General features: G+C 39.2%; 1 protein-coding gene across 3 annotated transcripts; it reads right to left on the bottom strand.

Annotated features, from left to right (window-relative positions):
* Positions 1-670: 670 nt before the first annotated feature.
* On the bottom strand, positions 671-16,690 carry si:ch211-225b11.1 (uncharacterized protein LOC561694 homolog). 3 transcript variants are annotated; one of them, XM_042218421.1, is made up of 13 exons: positions 16,155-16,690; positions 14,133-14,267; positions 11,185-11,398; positions 10,732-10,864; positions 10,481-10,615; positions 8,264-8,367; positions 7,663-7,787; positions 5,976-6,088; positions 5,357-5,497; positions 5,166-5,265; positions 4,322-4,422; positions 4,077-4,244; positions 671-3,617 (listed from the first exon to the last, which is right to left on the bottom strand). In XM_042218421.1, exons 1-13 carry the CDS (start codon positions 16,348-16,350, stop codon positions 3,492-3,494), a joined length of 1,791 nt encoding a protein of 596 aa, XP_042074355.1. In that variant the 5' UTR covers positions 16,351-16,690; the 3' UTR covers positions 671-3,491. The 3 variants fall into 3 exon arrangements, with proteins under 3 accessions (XP_042074355.1, XP_042074357.1, XP_042074356.1); XM_042218423.1 differs by lacking the exon at positions 16,155-16,690 and adding an exon at positions 12,812-12,931 and having other exon boundaries at positions 14,133-14,228; XM_042218422.1 differs by lacking the exon at positions 16,155-16,690 and having other exon boundaries at positions 12,812-14,249.
* Between the last annotated feature and the right edge of the window lie 639 nt (positions 16,691-17,329).

Here is a 17,329-nt window from a genome sequence, read left to right as displayed (position 1 = left end):
TCATCTCGCATTTTTTTTTTGCTGCTATGCTGCCCCCTAGTGACATTTGAGGTATTAATTCAGATAAACATTTGCACACTTCATGTTTTTACACAGACAGCACCCCAAAATCACAACATAGTACACATATGATTTTTTTAAGGAGGGATAAAAAAAAAAAAATTAATAAGAATGAAACCTAATATATTCTGCACATCACAACACATGGCTGCCCATCAAATATAAGCAAGACTTAAAACATTTCTGAACAAAATTATCAATTATTATTATCAATATTTTTAAGTTATTACATTAAAAGAGTTTTGCAATTTTTATGCAGGTCATATTAAAATTCCAATTAATAAAAACTGTAAACACTGACCTCTTGTGTTGACAGAATTTATATTTAATTTATAAAAACTTTGTAAAATGTATAAAACTACTGATAAAAGTCTTATCACCTTCTTTGTATTAGTTTAATTTCAGTTCATACGGTCCGTCATCATTATAGATTTGGTCTAAAAAGGCACTCTTTGAATAACTACCAAGGAATTCTGACATTCAGGCCTGTACTGTAGTGCACAAGCTTTTAGCCAATCTCATATGATGGCATCAGTGCAATATTGATGTGTGATTTACTTACCAAAAATATGTAATTTAATTTTTTCTACTTACAAAACAAGACAAAAAATTAACACCGTGATGTCACAGTCATTATCAGTGTTGCTGTTATTTATTTCATTTTTTAAAATTGTTCTCCCAAGTTCTGTCAATCAGGACGAAAAAGTGAACATTATAACTGACAAACCAATTTATTTTTAGCACAGAACGTCTCCAGAACACAGGACTGAACATAAGGTCATGACTGAGACCTCACAGAGTTAAATCAAGGCTTAAAGTTCCAGCACTGGCTGAACCATGTTAATTACATTTAGACTGTGCTCTAGAGACCCTGGATCAGACATTAAAAACTGTACTTTCCACTACAGTGCAATCTTAGAGATAAAGCTTAAAGATAAATTTCTAGTAAACGGAAATTTTTGGCTTCTCCTTCAAGAAAAAAATAGAAATAAAAGTCATAAATTATCAGCTGTTTTGGGGTCAAAACACAACCAACTTGAGTTACCAAATAAGTCCTTCCCCACTGAAGTTATTATAGACTTGTTACCTAGATTCTGTTTATAGCACTAGCTCAAAGGCCCCACTTATAACGTCTAAACTCTTGTGGGTTGCCAGCTTCAGTTTGGTTAAAAATATAATCAAACCTTCCTCTCATGGTTAGACCAGCTTATCCTTTATAGCAGAGGTAGGCAATACATTTTCTCAAGGGGCTACAGGAGTGGGACTGTGGATGGCCACACAAAATAATTGCAAAAAATGGCACGTTTCTGCAAAATGTCCACTTCAAACAGAGTGATATTTCTACTTTGGTTGTAGTTTAATACTTCATCTTCTTTTGTCTTGATCAGTAAGATTAATCTAGTCTGTTTTGGTCTTCTCAAGTGCATTAAAGTCAGGGTCAGTGGCTGACAGTTGAGTTAGACTTCTGTCTACAAACCCTTCTGAAACCCTAACACAATAACTTTACGTGTGCCTCGCTGGAAACGTGACTAGACTTGACATCAGCACAGCTGTTGTGACTGGCCTCTTCAGTGCTGTGAATTCCTCTGCATGTGCATTTTCTGCTGCTTTTTCACCGCATTTTTTTAATTTAAATGTGAAGGACTGCCTCTTCAATGCCAAATGCAAGACCTGCATCTTAGAGCTCTGGAACGCCCTCGCCTTTCTTCATAAAACTAAAATTTCTGCTCTCAGGTCCTACATTTGTTTTAGCACTTTGCCCCGGCTGAGTCACCTGACAGCTGTGGTAGCCCATGTCACCTCTCCTCCAATAGTGCAACAAACTGTCAGTGATTCAGTACTCTTGCCCTGATGAAGTTAACTATTTGAGTTAAAATATCAACAAAATGGTTAATTTTTTGCAACATCTCTTGGTGTTGTTTAAGTCAGTGCTCACCAAAATATGTTGGTGCAACATACCACCTCAGCTCCAGCCTATCCAAGCATGGAGTTACTCCATGTGCCACTGTCATAGTCCCTTTCATTCTGTGCAGTGCTGCCAGTTCAATTTAGTTACTGTGACTTTCAGGTATTTTGTTAGCACCCTTTTTTGTCCTTCAGTGTCTCTTGTGTCAAGTTAATCTTATTTCTCTGTCCAACGTGTCTTACTTCCTGTTTTATTTTGGTAGCTATTGCTCTCTGTGCTTTATATTAATTGTAGCTTTCCTCCAGTCTATGTTCCCAACCTATACCTTCTGTATATATTTTTTCAGTCCTCCTATGACACATTACCTGTGTGAGCTGTGTGTTCCCTCACTCTGTATATTTCTTGCCTTTTGCATTCCCTGACTCACTCTTTGGAGTTTTTGACTTTGTACATTTTCCTGATCGACCTGCATTAAATACTCATTTTTAAGTTTGACTCCTACCTCCTGCATTTGGGTCCGCTTCTTTTTATTATTAGGAAATATTAGCACAGCAACTCTCCAAACTTTGCTAAAAGGCTCAGATGTCTCTGCATCAGTCATGTGCTTGTATTTGCAAATGCTTTGTAAACCTTAAACACAGCAATATGCTCTCATCAAGCAACGCATGCAGCTTTACCTCTGACTTCAGTAAATAAATATTTACAAATCCAGGTCTCGTTAAAAAAAAAACAACTATATTCTGCATCAAATATAATTTTTTAAAGAATATTCCTTTCAAAATAAAATTAACAAATTTTGTAAAAGAAAAAACTGTAAGCCATCCTCTGTTTGTTGGATGAAATGGGACAAACTGCGTGATTTATACTTTTTCACCTTTGAATCCTAAATTCTCCTTAAACTCTCACAGGCTCGACAGGGAGAACCAAGGGGTCAAATTTGGCCTGCAGACTATAGGATGTCCAGGTGTAACCTGCTAACCCGCTGACCTGATCACATCTGTCACACATCTATAGAACCTGTATTTTTCTGCTTTCATATTTGTAGGAGGAATATGTCTGCTTCCTGTTCATTGGACCAAGCCTTTTCAAACCCATTTCTTTTGTTGATTTAAAATTAAGTATTAAGTATTCAACTCATAAATGTAGTGACCTAAAAGGCTTGTGACTGCGTCTACGATAGATCCATTATACACTCTTTAACCCCACAGACTCACTGATGTATACAATGAACCTTACAGCATAATGAACCAATCGTTTTAAACAATTACTTGCTCCTCAGCCACTCCTACCCAAAATAAAATAATTTTAAAATTCATCTGGTGAACAAAGCCACAGATTTTAGTTGCATTCTTTGTAAAAGGTGCAATGGGTGACTTACTGTATGGTTTTGAAGTCGCCTACAGGTTAAGTGGCTCGAGTTGTTAAAGTATAAATGCAGAGTTTGAGATAACAACAGCTCTTTGGATGTAACTGGGATTATGATAGAAATGGCCCAAAGTCTGCTTATTCCAGGCCTTGTATGTGGTCACTGTGTCAGAGGTGGCACCGAACTGAGTAATTTTTCAGACGCCAGGTTGTCAAGGTTTTGTATTTCCAGCAGGTGAGCCATAACATTCAGGTCTATTGTCGGAGTCATAGCTGTTTTCAGTCTCTGGGGATTAAAGAAGGTAAGGTTTAAGCAATCATCAGTTTGAAAGTAATGTTCAAGCAAAGATTTAAATAAATAATCAGCAAAAGGACTATCCGTAATATCTGACTGTCACTGGAGCCACTAACCCACCACCGAACACTGCCCTTTTTATCAGCATGATTCAAAAGTCAATGGCCGTGTTTGTTCACAAACATTTTACCGCACTACTGTGAAAATGTGACACTAGTTCCCAGAAGATTAGGCAGACTGGCTTTAGTCATGTTCTGATCCACCAGCAGGTCAACATTTGAACAAACATTTTAAAAAACAAATCTTTGATAATACATAAGTTTCTGTCACATCCAGGAACAAAGCAATGCCACTGGATTAGGTTTAAAGTTTGCTAATTAACATGCTAGAATAAAAAAAGTAAACATATCGAATAAATAAGCCAAAGTCTGTACAATCATATTTGCTTACCTGAAGAAGGGATCCTTTATTGTTATAGATCTCTTGTATTGCACCAAATGGGATCCATACTATAGAGACCAAAGAGATGGCCCAGCCCACCCATTCAGCCCACACTGGGTACTCGTACTTCCCATAGTGAGGAGGAGTGTACTGAATAATGCTGGAAACCAGTATGCACTATATAGAGAAATGAAGAACAGTCTTATTAACTACTTTACTGGTGGTTTTAGGTGCATTATTTAAACAGGACTCACCAGCACCAACATGGGGCAGAGCAGCAGCCAGCAGACTCGGAAGTAGATATTTGGACTTTTTCCTAGCATCCTCCTGATCATTAAGGAGATACGTGGGATACCTGAGAAAAAGAAAGAGTTTAATTATTTAACCCCTTCTTGCAAAGCGTTTTGGCAGGTGTCCACAAAAATATTAAAAATAACCCACAAAGCAAGCACAATTGAGCCAGATATGGCATGCCATCGCATAGACAGTGCCATCTATGCCAAGCCCAGCCCATATCTGGATGACATACATCTTATCATGCCAGAAGTCAACCAGCAGTGCCGGCTTGTTGCCAGATCTGGGCCAGACCTGCTTGCTATGTGGGTATGGCCTCCTCCATGTCTCCTGATGTACTGGCCTGTATCCTGGTAGCACCTCCATGCTCTGGACACTATGCTGACAGACAGAGCAAACCTTCTTGCCAAAGCTCGCATTGATGTCCCAGCCTGGATGAGCTGCACTACCTGAGCCAATTGTGTGGGTTGTAGACTCCGCCTCATGCTACCACTAGAGTGAAATCACCGCCAGCATTCAAAAGTGACCAAAACATCAGCCAGAAAGCGTAGGTACTGAGAAGTGGTCAGTGGTCACCACCTGCAGAACCACTCCTTTATTGGGAATGTCTTATGCTAATTGCCTATAATTTCTTTTCCATTTGCACAACAGCATGTGAAATTGATTGTCAGTCAGTGCTGCTTCCTAAGTGGACAGTTTGATTTCACAAAAGTGTGATTGACTTGGAGTTACATTGTGTTGTTTAAGTGTTCCCCTTATTTTTTTTAAACATAAACGAAAAAGTGAACTTCATGTGAATTTTACCAAAGATCCAACAGATGGCAACAACCTCAAAGAAAGCCAAGAACACAAGGGAAACCACAGCAGTGTAGTGGTCCATCAGCTGAAACACGTAGATACCTCCCTGTAAGTAAAAGACAGACCTACATGACAAAACAGTGACTCTTACCACATCCCCAGATGTGTTTCCCTGAGAAGTGTCTTACATACTGTACCTTGGTAATGTGAGGAATCCCCAGTACAAAGCAAACAAAGCACACAGCCAGGACCAGCAGCTCTTCTCTCTTCAGGAACGGCAGAACTTTGACTCCAAATTCATCCTTTATGTATGTCACAGCTACCTCAACTGTACCAAACTGCAGAACAAAAGATTTAATACAAACTTAATGGTTATCTGCAGACCTTGGAGTTTTAAATCATAATCACAGTCATTCAGATGTCGTACATATTTCTCCTTGTTTAGCCTGTCTGTCTTACTGTCTGTGTTGTGAGTGGCAGATATGGCAATACTCAGCCCTCAGTTCTTTAGCACTCAGCCTACCAGCTCAACTCAGACAGACGAGCATTCTCCAGGCTTCTCAGCCTGCATGCTCTATCTCTCTTGATCCATCTTAGCTTCATCTTAACACTTGTATATTTACATTCAAGCCTTTTATATTAAAGCAAAAGTAGTATGGTAATAAAATATCCAAACAGTAAAGGCAAACCACAGTGAGGGTAAGAGACCTCTTTTGATACAAGTGTGCAAATGTTTCCTTTAAATTCAAAAGTGCAAAAGCTAAAGTTTGATGTAAAAAATTAAGTGTACAGCACTGCAGATGTTTAGATGTTTACCTGACTGTCCACGCCCAGACACAACAGCATGATAAAGAAAAGTGGGGCCCATAGCTGAAAGACTGGCATGGTTGAAAGAACTTCAGGGTACACAACAAACACCAAACCAGCACCTGAAAAATAACACAACAGAGGACTTGTTGCTATTTTACAATGCAGACATATACAAATGCAGGATATCCGTTGCTATTCCAGCTTAAGTTGGCTGTGCTGTACTGAGCTGTACTTTAAATGTGTGTTATTTGGAGCATATTTTGAGTTCTGTTAAAATATAAACTGGGATCCATTCAGTGACATGCACATATTTCTTTGCTTGGCAAGAGTTATGAGATAAATATTTAGCTTAGCTCAGTTTATAGTGAAGTAAAGGGCTCAGACATTTTTAAGATAACCCTAACTAAAGTGTAACAAAGCACAACAAGGTCCTTCATTCATGACATGAGCTCCTGAACTCCCTGGAATCATATAGCTAGACAATAAGATTTCGCCTGCACGTAGAAATTAGCGGCAGCTTAAAGAAGCACACTGCAAGACTGTAGTTGGAGACTCGGGAGGACGAGAGAACAAATTTGTGACTCAAGCGAACATGTCTCCACTATTCTAGAGTCGAGTGGTGCTGTGCTTTACACCACGTGGGCTAAAGCTCAGGAGGTAGCACAAGTCACCTACTGACCAGAAGGTTGGTGGTTCGATCTCCATCTGCTCCAGTTTGCATGCCAAAGATACTAACCCCATGTTGCTCTATGAATGTGTATGTGTGTTAGATAAAAAGCCCTTACATAGAAAAACCCATTTCATTGCCCCGTAGTTCTGTAGCGATGGAAAGTTAGCGACCCATTCTTTCAGTCGTGTTTGTAAAAGCAGTCTGAATGCCTAGGTGCTCGGAAGTTATTGGAATTCAATGATTTGGATGGGTGAGTGAATACTTTTGGTAATATAGTGTATCTAACCAGCACAAACTGCAATCAAGCATTCTTGTCTAAGGGGCACTTATTAAAAATTACAATTTGTGAAGAAAGTTCAACCAATTAAGAGCAAAGTGATTTTTCAAAGTGAATCAGACCTCAACATCTGATGACAGCTGACAGGAACAATTTGACATTGAGATCAGAGGATTTTATCTGAACACACGCAATCTCTGTCTTTAATAACTCACTGCTTGACTGCTGATGCTTAAATGTTGCTTAAACACTTAACAACACTTAACTAAATTAAACTACACTCTCTCACACAGGCATGTATACACAAGTTATGTACTCAAAAAGGGCACTTGAAAGATTTAGTACTGTTCATTAAGCTGAGAAAGTCTTGCAGTTTCGACTATAGTATGAAAACTGAATTTGCCACAGTGCAGTTAGATTACTCTACTTACAGCAACAGACACACAATTGTTTGTACAGGCAGTTGATGAATAGTACTCCTTATAGTGAATACAGTGAATTTTCCTTATATAATTAGTCGGGAGCCACTTTAGGAAACTGCATCCAGATGTGCACATCCTGAAATATGCCTTTATTTTCCATGGAAAGAAGAGACATGTTCCAAGGACAAGGAAAACAAACATCAGCTCTTAAAACAAGCCTGGGATCTGTCTCCAGTCTTGAACTATGATGATCTCTCTCTCTTCTTTTTAAAGTCCTCAAGATAAAACAAAGCTACAAGTCTGATGTTGTTTTCAGCGACTCACCATCTGTAGCTATGTTGTCCACTGGGAGGTTATGTATATGAGACATGTAACCGACAGCTGAGAAGATCACGAAGCCAGCCAGGATACTAGTGAAAGAGTTGGCCACTGATACAATCAATGCATCCCTGGTAAAGAAAAAGGACAATGTCTGTGAAATGTAGTTTATTGCTCTCGTGTTATTGTCAAGCTTGCACTTTATCAGAAATGTCTGAGGCCTTCAATGGTGCACATGCAGCATTAGCACCCCAGGATCTTTAACAGCAAAGCAAATTTTGAAAGAAAATACAATTTGTTCCATAAATAATTTAACTTTGTTCCCCACCTGCTGTGAGCAAAACAGCTATATAACCACATGCCCTCAAATCACAGGCAACCAAGACCACTGCTGTTCATCAAGGAAACTGTCAAGTTTACAGTAGCATGCTGTGTCTGTATTAACTACAAGAAAGAGGGTGATACAGCATATTTTAATTTACTGTGTATTGAAGTCAAGTGAACCCACACTGTTCTTTTTCAGCATTTTGTGTCCATCTTATTAAAAAATGACTGCTTTTTCCACTCTGTTTGAGCTTTTTTTAGACAGAGTGTTATGAATGCTTACCTGAGAATGTTGTTGTTGAACTTGTTGTAACTTGCCATTGAAATCATCGAGCCAAATGCTATTCCAAGTGAGTTAAACACCTGAGCAGCTGCATTAAGCCAAACCTGTGATATAGACAGAGGAGAGCCGTAGAGATTGATATGAGTATGGTATCATTTGATTTGGATTTGAAGGCCATGGAAATGTATTTTCTTTATAAGCATCTTCCTGCAGAGGTGAACAGTCTTGAGTGAAATCAGATGAAAAACCTATACGTTGTGATTTTCAGCGAACAAAGTCATGTCAAACATCTTTGTACACTGCCTGCAGTTTAGGAGCTATTGTTGCTAATTACTAATTACAAACAATGAAACTAACCATAATACCCATTAACATGTAACCTGTTGTGGTGGTCTGTGGTGGCCTGCACTGGGGCGCTGGCAGCAGGACCCCTGATTGTTGTCTGTATGATGGACGTAGTGAAGGAGGACATGCAGAGGATTGGTGTGACAGAGGAAGATACTACAGATAAGGTGAGATAGAGGCAGATGATCCTTAAAGGACCCAGTCAAAAGAAAGAGAAGAAGAGGTATTTGTCATGGTCTTCCTATCCTCACTGATTTTCTGCCAAGATTTGTTTCTTTTTCTCTCTCTCCCAATTCTACTTTTTCTGCATAATCCATCATACAAAATGTAATCAAATGGAAAAGTCTCTTTTTAAAACTTGTTTTATTAGTTTTAACCTTTTAACTTTATGCATCAAGCAAAAATGTTATTATATGCAACATTCTCTGACTGGAAGAAATTTGTTTAACATTTAAACCCATTTTCTGCACATTCCAGCACATAAAATAAAATATTTTTTGTGTTTACACTCAGTCTTTCAAATAGATGCAAGTAAAACACAGCAGAAAATAAATAAAGTCAAAGACTAGCGGTCCTGTTGCTCTATTTTCACCTGTAAAGCAGGAGTGGGTAGGCGGAGGTTTACCCTGGTGCAGGTGTGCCAGCGGTCAGTTGAAGAATCCGCGAGTTTCTCTGTGATTTCCCATTACGTCGTAGCGCACTCGGTGCTTGCTTGGAAGTTTAGGGTTTTTTCGCTGTAAAAAGAAGTTTTCTTCCCACGCACAACGGACCTAATGTTTTTGTCACTTTTTATGGAATCAAACTCAAAGTAAGGTCAGTACTTCCACGCTTTAAACGCTGCACGCTCATACTCTCTACCGATATTGATCCATTGTTGATCTGCACACAGCTGTTGTCACAAACGTCGCACTCGCTTACCTCACTGTCATGAGAATACTTTTCTCTTATTCTCATTTAAAATGTCTAGCTTTTAATAAATAATTATCTGAATCTTACACCCAAAGTTTTAATCTGATGTAAAATGTATAGAAGCCATTACTGTATATAGTAACTATTAAGTCTAATATACCTAGTAAGCTATAGTACTTTTTCCTTTGGGAAGGTACCTCTGTGCAGTCTGCAATTCTGTGAAGAAAGATGTTGAATCTATTTAATTATTCTTGAAAAATAATTGATTTCTGTGCATTTTTTTTCACACTGCATCAAATTAAAGTTGATTACGTCGATTAAGCATCATGAGGTGGAGGGTGGTTCCCTATTTTTTTTTTTTTGCTGGGAGTTTGCAACCCTATTAGTTAGGTTGCTTACTCTTTAAAATACCAGAATAGGAAGGATGGAGTAGGTTTAAGTTTATTAGATTGATCAGTATTGCTGAACTATGAAATATTTTGGGTGCAGTGTATTGTTTGCATACAGGTATAACAGAATAGCTTTAGTGTTTGTTTGTTTTTAAACTTGCATATGAACTTATACAAAATGCAGCAAGATATTAAAAAAAACTTTTATTGATTAAAAACGCACTATATCGGATTCATATCGGTATTGGCCGATATCCAAATTTATGATATCGGTATCTAGTTTCTACATGCTTTTCTTTTCACATCACTGTATGTGGCCAAGGAACAATCTCAACAATCTCAATGTTTAAAGAGTCCATGGCTGAAATAACCTTTTCAGGTCGGGTCTGGCATGCTTTAAGATTGACCCTTGAACAGACACAAGTTAAAAGCCTACTCTGTCAAAAGGGACACTTCAAGCTTCAAAGAAAGAAAAGGTGGCCTGATTTTTTTTGTACGCAGACCAGTACAAACTAGTACAAATTGGGTTTTGGTACCAATGTTTAACCAACATCCCAGAGATAAGTAGTCTCACCTTCACTTCAAACAGTTTGCTCCACACCGGTGTCACAAAATAGAGGATACCATTCTTGGCTCCAGGAAGCTGCACATTGTTGATGAGCAGGGCAAACAGGATGAAGTATGGAAACACAGCAGTGAAATATACTACCTATAGAAAAAATGGCAAAAAAACCCCCAAATGGTGAATGTCAACTTGAAATCCCCCTAAAAAAAAAAAAACCTTCATCACAATTACCATGACACAGCAAAAGTCATTTTTCTCACCTTTCCTGTGGATTTGACTCCTTTAAATATACATAAGTACACAATAACCCAAGCAAAGACAAGACACCCAAAGAGTTCCCAACGAAGACCACCTAATTCTTCAATACCACGAGTCTTTTCCAGAAGTCTGTTACTGTGAAAAGGAAAGAAAAACATGCGACTAAAGTATCTTGAAATACCCAGAAAATTCAAGATAACTGCGATTAGAACATATCAGTAAAGCCTGACCAGCATGCAGTACAATGCACTCACAGAGAGAAGAAAAAACTACAAAATATTTTGAGTTAAACAACAAAAACTGCTTTAAATTTGGTCAAAGACACTTTGCTAATGACTAATGACGGTTTTCAGTAACTTTAAGAAGAAGAACACAACATGATTTGAGCGAGCACTGCTTATACAGCAGCACAAAAGTGCCATAGAGTGAACTGCAAGGAAGTGACGTCTTCTCACTCAAAGAACTGTTGGCTAGCAGACTGCAGGTGGGTATCATTGCCAGGAAAGCCACTCGAACAGTTTCCAACAGCATTCCAGGTGTTGTTGCAGGACTTCCAGGGCAGAGTCTCCATTCCGAAGGAATTGAATAAATAGTAAAGTGCCCAGCTCATGAGCACATTATAATAGGTGCAGAAAACGAAGGAGATAACAACTGTGGCCAGACCAACACCTGCAGAGTGACACGTGGGGATAAAGAGAGTAGTGAGAGACAGCTCTACAGGAGTCGTGCCAACTGTGGGAAAGAAGCTGTACGCGTTGCTTTATTCTCATACCCAAAGCATTACTGAGTGCCATATACTTGGGCCTGATAACAATGGCATATATCTTTTGTAGAACAACCAGAGAAGAGCCAGTATCATTAATAACCTCTGCCCAGTTTCCCCAATACACAGCCACAGACAAGACAAATTCCTGGGGCCTTTGAGTAGAAATTACGCCTTGTTGTTCAGCAGGTGAATATAAAAGACTACTGAGTGAGGTGAGATCAAAGCCATTCAGCAGATGTAAATTATTCAGTCTTTTAACACCTGTGGTTCTGAGCTGCGTGTCAGGTTTCAGACTGGGGCAAGTATATGTGTAAATACCAAATGCAAGTTTCAGCCTCCTCCTCAGGGAATTCAGAACAATGACTCTGTTAAAGAGCTCCCATCTGGAACAGGTATACATTAGCTGAAATATCAGCCCTTTTAAATACAACAAAAAAATCTGTTCATTTGCTGAGTCAGACCGTTTTATGTGTCGAGATCAATGGTTAGAAGACTATGCTGCCATCTTTCAGAATACACTTATTTGTGCGCTTTGGGAAAGTCACTTAAATGACAGCTAAAAGTCTGTAATTTAACACTTGTACAGTTGCTTTTCTTCATTTTCTAGTCTGTTTCCTAAATAGAGACTGTTGGTCATCAAAGCAAAGGTACTGAGGATTAAGAGACACAGTTTTGCACCTTGAGATTTCCAACTTTTGCACTTTTTTTGTCTGCCAGTTGTTTTTTTTATGGACTTTTCGTGAATTTCTGCTGTTTATGTAAGATTAAACATTCACTGGAGTATTTTTTAACACTTGTGTCTGTACTTCTACTTAAGTAAAGAACGCCTGTATTTCTGCCACCTCTGCACAGCTGCTGCTCATTGTCGAAAGGCTGGAATGCCACGCGCCACAGATCCATGTCTGTAAAATATACATGTCTCCATGTAGTAAAATGTGGAGGGGGAGGCAGCTGAATAACAGCTCTGAGCAAAGGAAAACCCTCTAATCTCCAGGATCAGTGCAAACCACTGCTTAGTAAGTGAGCTCTACTTCCTTTTGTTATCACCTGTTTGGCTCTTTCACACTAAATATTATTTCATATTATATTATTTCACACTGCCAAAAAATCTGAAACAGTTCAACTAAAGAAAAGCAAGGCAGAGTAATTAAAGTATTGCTAGGATTAAGGATTAGTGGATAACTCAGACATGGGTATATTTGCTATATTTGTGGGAAGCTGGGAAGCTGCATCATGGATCACAGGTACATGACAGCAAACTGCACTCAAATTGCACAGGTGAGTCATTCAGAAGAATATACAAAAAAAAAGACTACCTGCTTTGGGCCCCTGTTTAGCACAGAGCATTAACCAGGAAGAAATGAGCGATAAATCAAGTGAAGGACCCAAACGTTTTGACCGGGTAGATAATCTCTGTCCTTAAGGAGATAAGAAAACTATGGAGAAAAATCCTCAAGTTAGAACAAGAGAGAAAGCATCGTCATTTCACACCCACAAGTAGAGATTGTTGATGGCTGGTCTCTTGTTTGATTTAGAGGGATTTGGACAGACTGTTGGTCCTCTCAGAGTCCACACTTTTCATTTTCTGGAGATGTAAAACTGTGGGAATGTCTCAGCTTCTATATTTTTTTAACAACAATCGAACTTTAAGGAATATACTGATCCACTTTATTGGCCTTTTTAATGAACTAATGCAGACTCAGAGAGAACATCTTCAGTCGCTCGTGATTGACTTAATTATCTCGGATTTTACTGACGTCACCTTGATGGTTTGAAAGGTTCAATCATACCTCACAAAAGTTAAAATACATGCAGTCACAGAGGTTGAAAATTTGGCTAAACAAGTTCTCATCCATCAACATGAAAAAATATGAAAGAAAATAAAGCAGGATTTATTCAAACCAAAGCATTAAGACACCTGCATGCCTTCACCGTGGCTAAATATGGATAAATAATTTAAATCTTTATCTGAGATCCTTTTTTACTTTACACTGAATGGTAATGTGGCCTTCATGGCTGGAGGAAAGCAGAAAATCCACACATGAGGTCTGTCATGTTTTACATAAATTATTCCCGTTTTTCATGATTGTCAAGTTTTTTAAAAAAACTTGCTTCTGTCAGGGTGTGGCAAGATTTCAAACCATCTCACTCTCATACATGGGTTGACTGCACTTTGTGCTTGGTTGTCATTATAAAGTGTGTTGCTGTTTGTGTTTCTTAACCCCTTTGCAGCTTTAACTCATCCTTGGCTGAAGACTTTTCTTTTTTCCATTTCTGTGTGTCGTCTGATTCATATGCTATGTTTTAATGTTGACAGCAATTATCTTTGAAATAAACACAGATATAATCTTGTGTTTTCATTGTGCTACAAATTTTAAATACATCAAGCTTGTCTGACCTCTTCTACAGTTACCTGGGTTGGTAGGGCAGTCCATTTTAGAACTCACTGTTTAGACTCTGTATTGATCAGCTGGAGTTTCTGGTGCTGTTGGCTAATAATTAAATATTTGTCTGCAAATATATGAGTTGGACTCTTGGTTTTGGATTTTGAAATCTATTATAAATGCATACGAAGAAAAAACGTGTTTTAAAGGTGGTCCAACAACAAAAATAAATAAGTCCTGGATAGTAACTTACCTTTCAACAAGGGACAGATTTTGGCGAAAGCATGCACAGGCCCTAAACGAGTATACTGCCCAACAGTAAACTCCATGAAGAGCAGAGGAATGCCACACACGAGCACCATGGTAAGATAAGGAATCAGGAAGGCACCTGAAGAAAACAAAATTTAGCAGGTTTACAGCTCTTCTGAATAAACCAGCTGCAGAAAATTCCAAATAAATACTGCTGCCAATGTCCAGATGACAATTGTAAGCTCAGTGATTGTTTTATAGTAGTCATATATTTATAATAACTAAGTAAGTAACTGCTGAATATCCTCTTTAACAAAATCTAGACAGCTTCTACGCTGTTTAGAAGTTAGTGTTTGTTCCTTTGCTTGCTTGTTTTGCTGATCATTTATGGTCGGTGGTTCGATCCCAGGCTGCCTCCTGGCTGCATGCCAAATATCCTTGGGCAAGATACTAACCCCATGTTTGCCTACTGGTGGTGGTCAGAGGGCCCGGTGGCGCCAGTGTCCGGCAGCCTCGCCTTTGTCAGTGCGCCCCAGGGCAGCTGTGGCTACAATGTAGCTTGCCATTCCAGTGTGTGAATGACTGAATGTAGTGTAAAGCGCTTTGGGGTCCTTTGTCATGGTCCTGGGTCGGTGACCCAGCGCTTTAAGTTTATTATTATCATTTTCCAGTTCATCATGATTATTATTGTTGTTTGAGTTCTACGTGTTATATTCGGTCTGTATCTCTGTCTATGGTGTCACCCCGTCTGTTTGTGAATCTGTCTGTTTAGTTCAGCATCTTGTCTGGTGTCCTGTTTTATTGTGAAGGTCTGTGTCATATGTGAGTGTGTTCGGTTTACGTTTCCCCTGTCTCGTCAGCTGTGATTTCTCCCAGGTGTGTTCCCCTCCTGTCTCTCATCCCTTGATTACTGCCGTCTGTGTATTTAAGCCCTGTGTTTCTCTGTGTCAGTGTCGCGTCCTTAAAGTCTGTTCACCCTCAACTTGCTGTGTGTTCATGATTTCCAGTCCTCCTGCATCTCAGTTTAGAGTTTTGTTTGCTTTTGTGAGTTTTATTTTATGTTGAAGTTTTGTTCCAGCAATAAAGCTGCATTTTCAGTTGAAACCTCGTTTCCTAAGAGTCCTGCATCTTGGGTCCACCACTCCTGCCTGCCTCCCACACAGCCAACCATGACATCCTTAAGGACTAGAAAAGCGCTATACAAATGCAGGCCATTTACCATTTTACCATTTATGCAACAGAGTACAATTTCCACTAGAGGCAGAATTTGCTTGTATAATTTTTTTGTGATGATTATCAAAAAGCATACAGCTGATGCTCAGTTTCTATTTCCTAAATGCTGGTGTCAAATATTTTATTATTATGATAAATGATTATGATATTTTATACCAGAGCAATGTCATTTCAGCCCCAGATTTGAACGTTTCTGTCACTGTGCTTAAGGAACCCACGCATATGTATGTGCCACTTTTCAAATATGTGCATGAGGAAAAATAGCAGGAGCTGTAATTGCGGGTGTAAAAGTTTGAACAAAGTGTATCTGAGCATTATTGATGAAATAATGATGAAAAAAAGCATAACTGAAAACATAACTAAAAGTAGAAAGTAAATCTGAAATGTACAGAAAATGTGTTTCTTTTATGTTTGTGCCCATTTCTACTTATTTATTGAAGTAAGTATGAAATATTAAAGTCACTAAGAGTTAAACCCTTTTTATTGTCTTTGCATTTTCTCATTCAATTTTATATTACCAGTCAAATAAAAAAAATACATAAAAAACAAATCAGTAAATAACTAAATAACCCTTGCTGACCACTTCAATGTTAATCTACTGGTTAACAGACTACACAGTCACTGTTACATAACTGAAGAATCACGATAAATGATGGAGTGCAGGTAACCAATCATATCATGATGATTTTTTTCAGTCCCGCCATGCAGAAGCCTAATAAAATAAAAAATAAAAAACAGTAGCTGCTGCTATGTTTACGGTCTGCTTCGTGCTCCGTGTCTTTAGCACTCTTACCTCCACCGCTGTTGTAGCACAGGTACGGGAATCTCCAAACATTACCGAGTCCCACGGCGTAACCCACCGTGGACAGGATGAACTCCAGCCGGCCGCTCCATGTGGGTCTCTGAGCCTCTGCGGTCATCTCGAGATCTGCAGTACCTGATTCCTTGCTATCAGAGGTTTCCCGTGAGTTCTCCACACCAAAATCCATTGTAGCTTAGTGATGAAGGTAAAGAGGGTTTTATTAAATCAAGATGATTCGCGCTTTAATTTGCCACAACAAATAAGTTGACTAGATTTGGTGGAGTGATGTAAAGACAAGAGAAAAATGAACTTCTAGAGGGTCTGAACCAAAGATGTCTGAGGATAAAAGGGGATGATATGCGCTACCAAGACAGCAACGACACCCCAACAAGGACTCCTAACCCAGACAGGTGTCATGTATGTCAAGGCAAAGCCCACTCCTTGTGTAAGCCTGCCTTTTCACCCTTTTGCCGGTGTTGCACAACACCTGGCTACTGTCAAACAAGTGTGGGTGTTTTGGATTGGCCCGTTCCCTTTCTTTCCAAAATAAAGGTCCAGAATCCCAGAATCGTAATTGACAGACACATAAAAAGAACCATTAACTAAGTCTTCTGGCTGGTATCAGCACAAAATAAATATGAATGTGATTCAAAATATTCCACATCAAATGAGGAGAAAATTTTAAACAGGGAAAAAAGAACAAGCTGCCATCCACGTGGAGTACACTAGCCCAGACAGTGTGTCACAGATTAGTAGGCAGAGGACTCACTCGCAGGACTCTGAAGTTTAGAGAGAAGGTGAGGGTTTATTTGCAATGTGACACCAAGTGAGAATATATACATCTATACAGTGGAACAGATAACACGGGGCTCCAGGGAGTAGGGCGGGGTCCGAAGGGAAGGTCCAAGACGGGGGTACACACACGCTCCTCTTCAACTTGATCCGTAACTCACTCCAAATGTCCACACCAAAAAGCTCACGCTCACTCACACACATCCACAGAAATCCAGACGGCAGGGAAGACGGGCAGGGAGTCTAGAAGGCCTGTACACAGAGAAAAAAAACAATGTCAGGAGGAAACTCTAGGAGATCAAAGTGAACACTTTCATGGGCTAGGCTACACTGACGCTAGGTAGTATGACGATCCAGCGAGGAAGCAGCCTCTC

This window comes from Haplochromis burtoni, unplaced genomic scaffold, assembly GCF_018398535.1.
Source record: "Haplochromis burtoni strain Fernald_Lab_line unplaced genomic scaffold, NCSU_Asbu1 Contig_18, whole genome shotgun sequence".
Classification (NCBI taxonomy): Eukaryota; Metazoa; Chordata; class Actinopteri; order Cichliformes; family Cichlidae; genus Haplochromis; species Haplochromis burtoni.
This window is presented reverse-complemented; position numbering and strand designations above follow the sequence as displayed.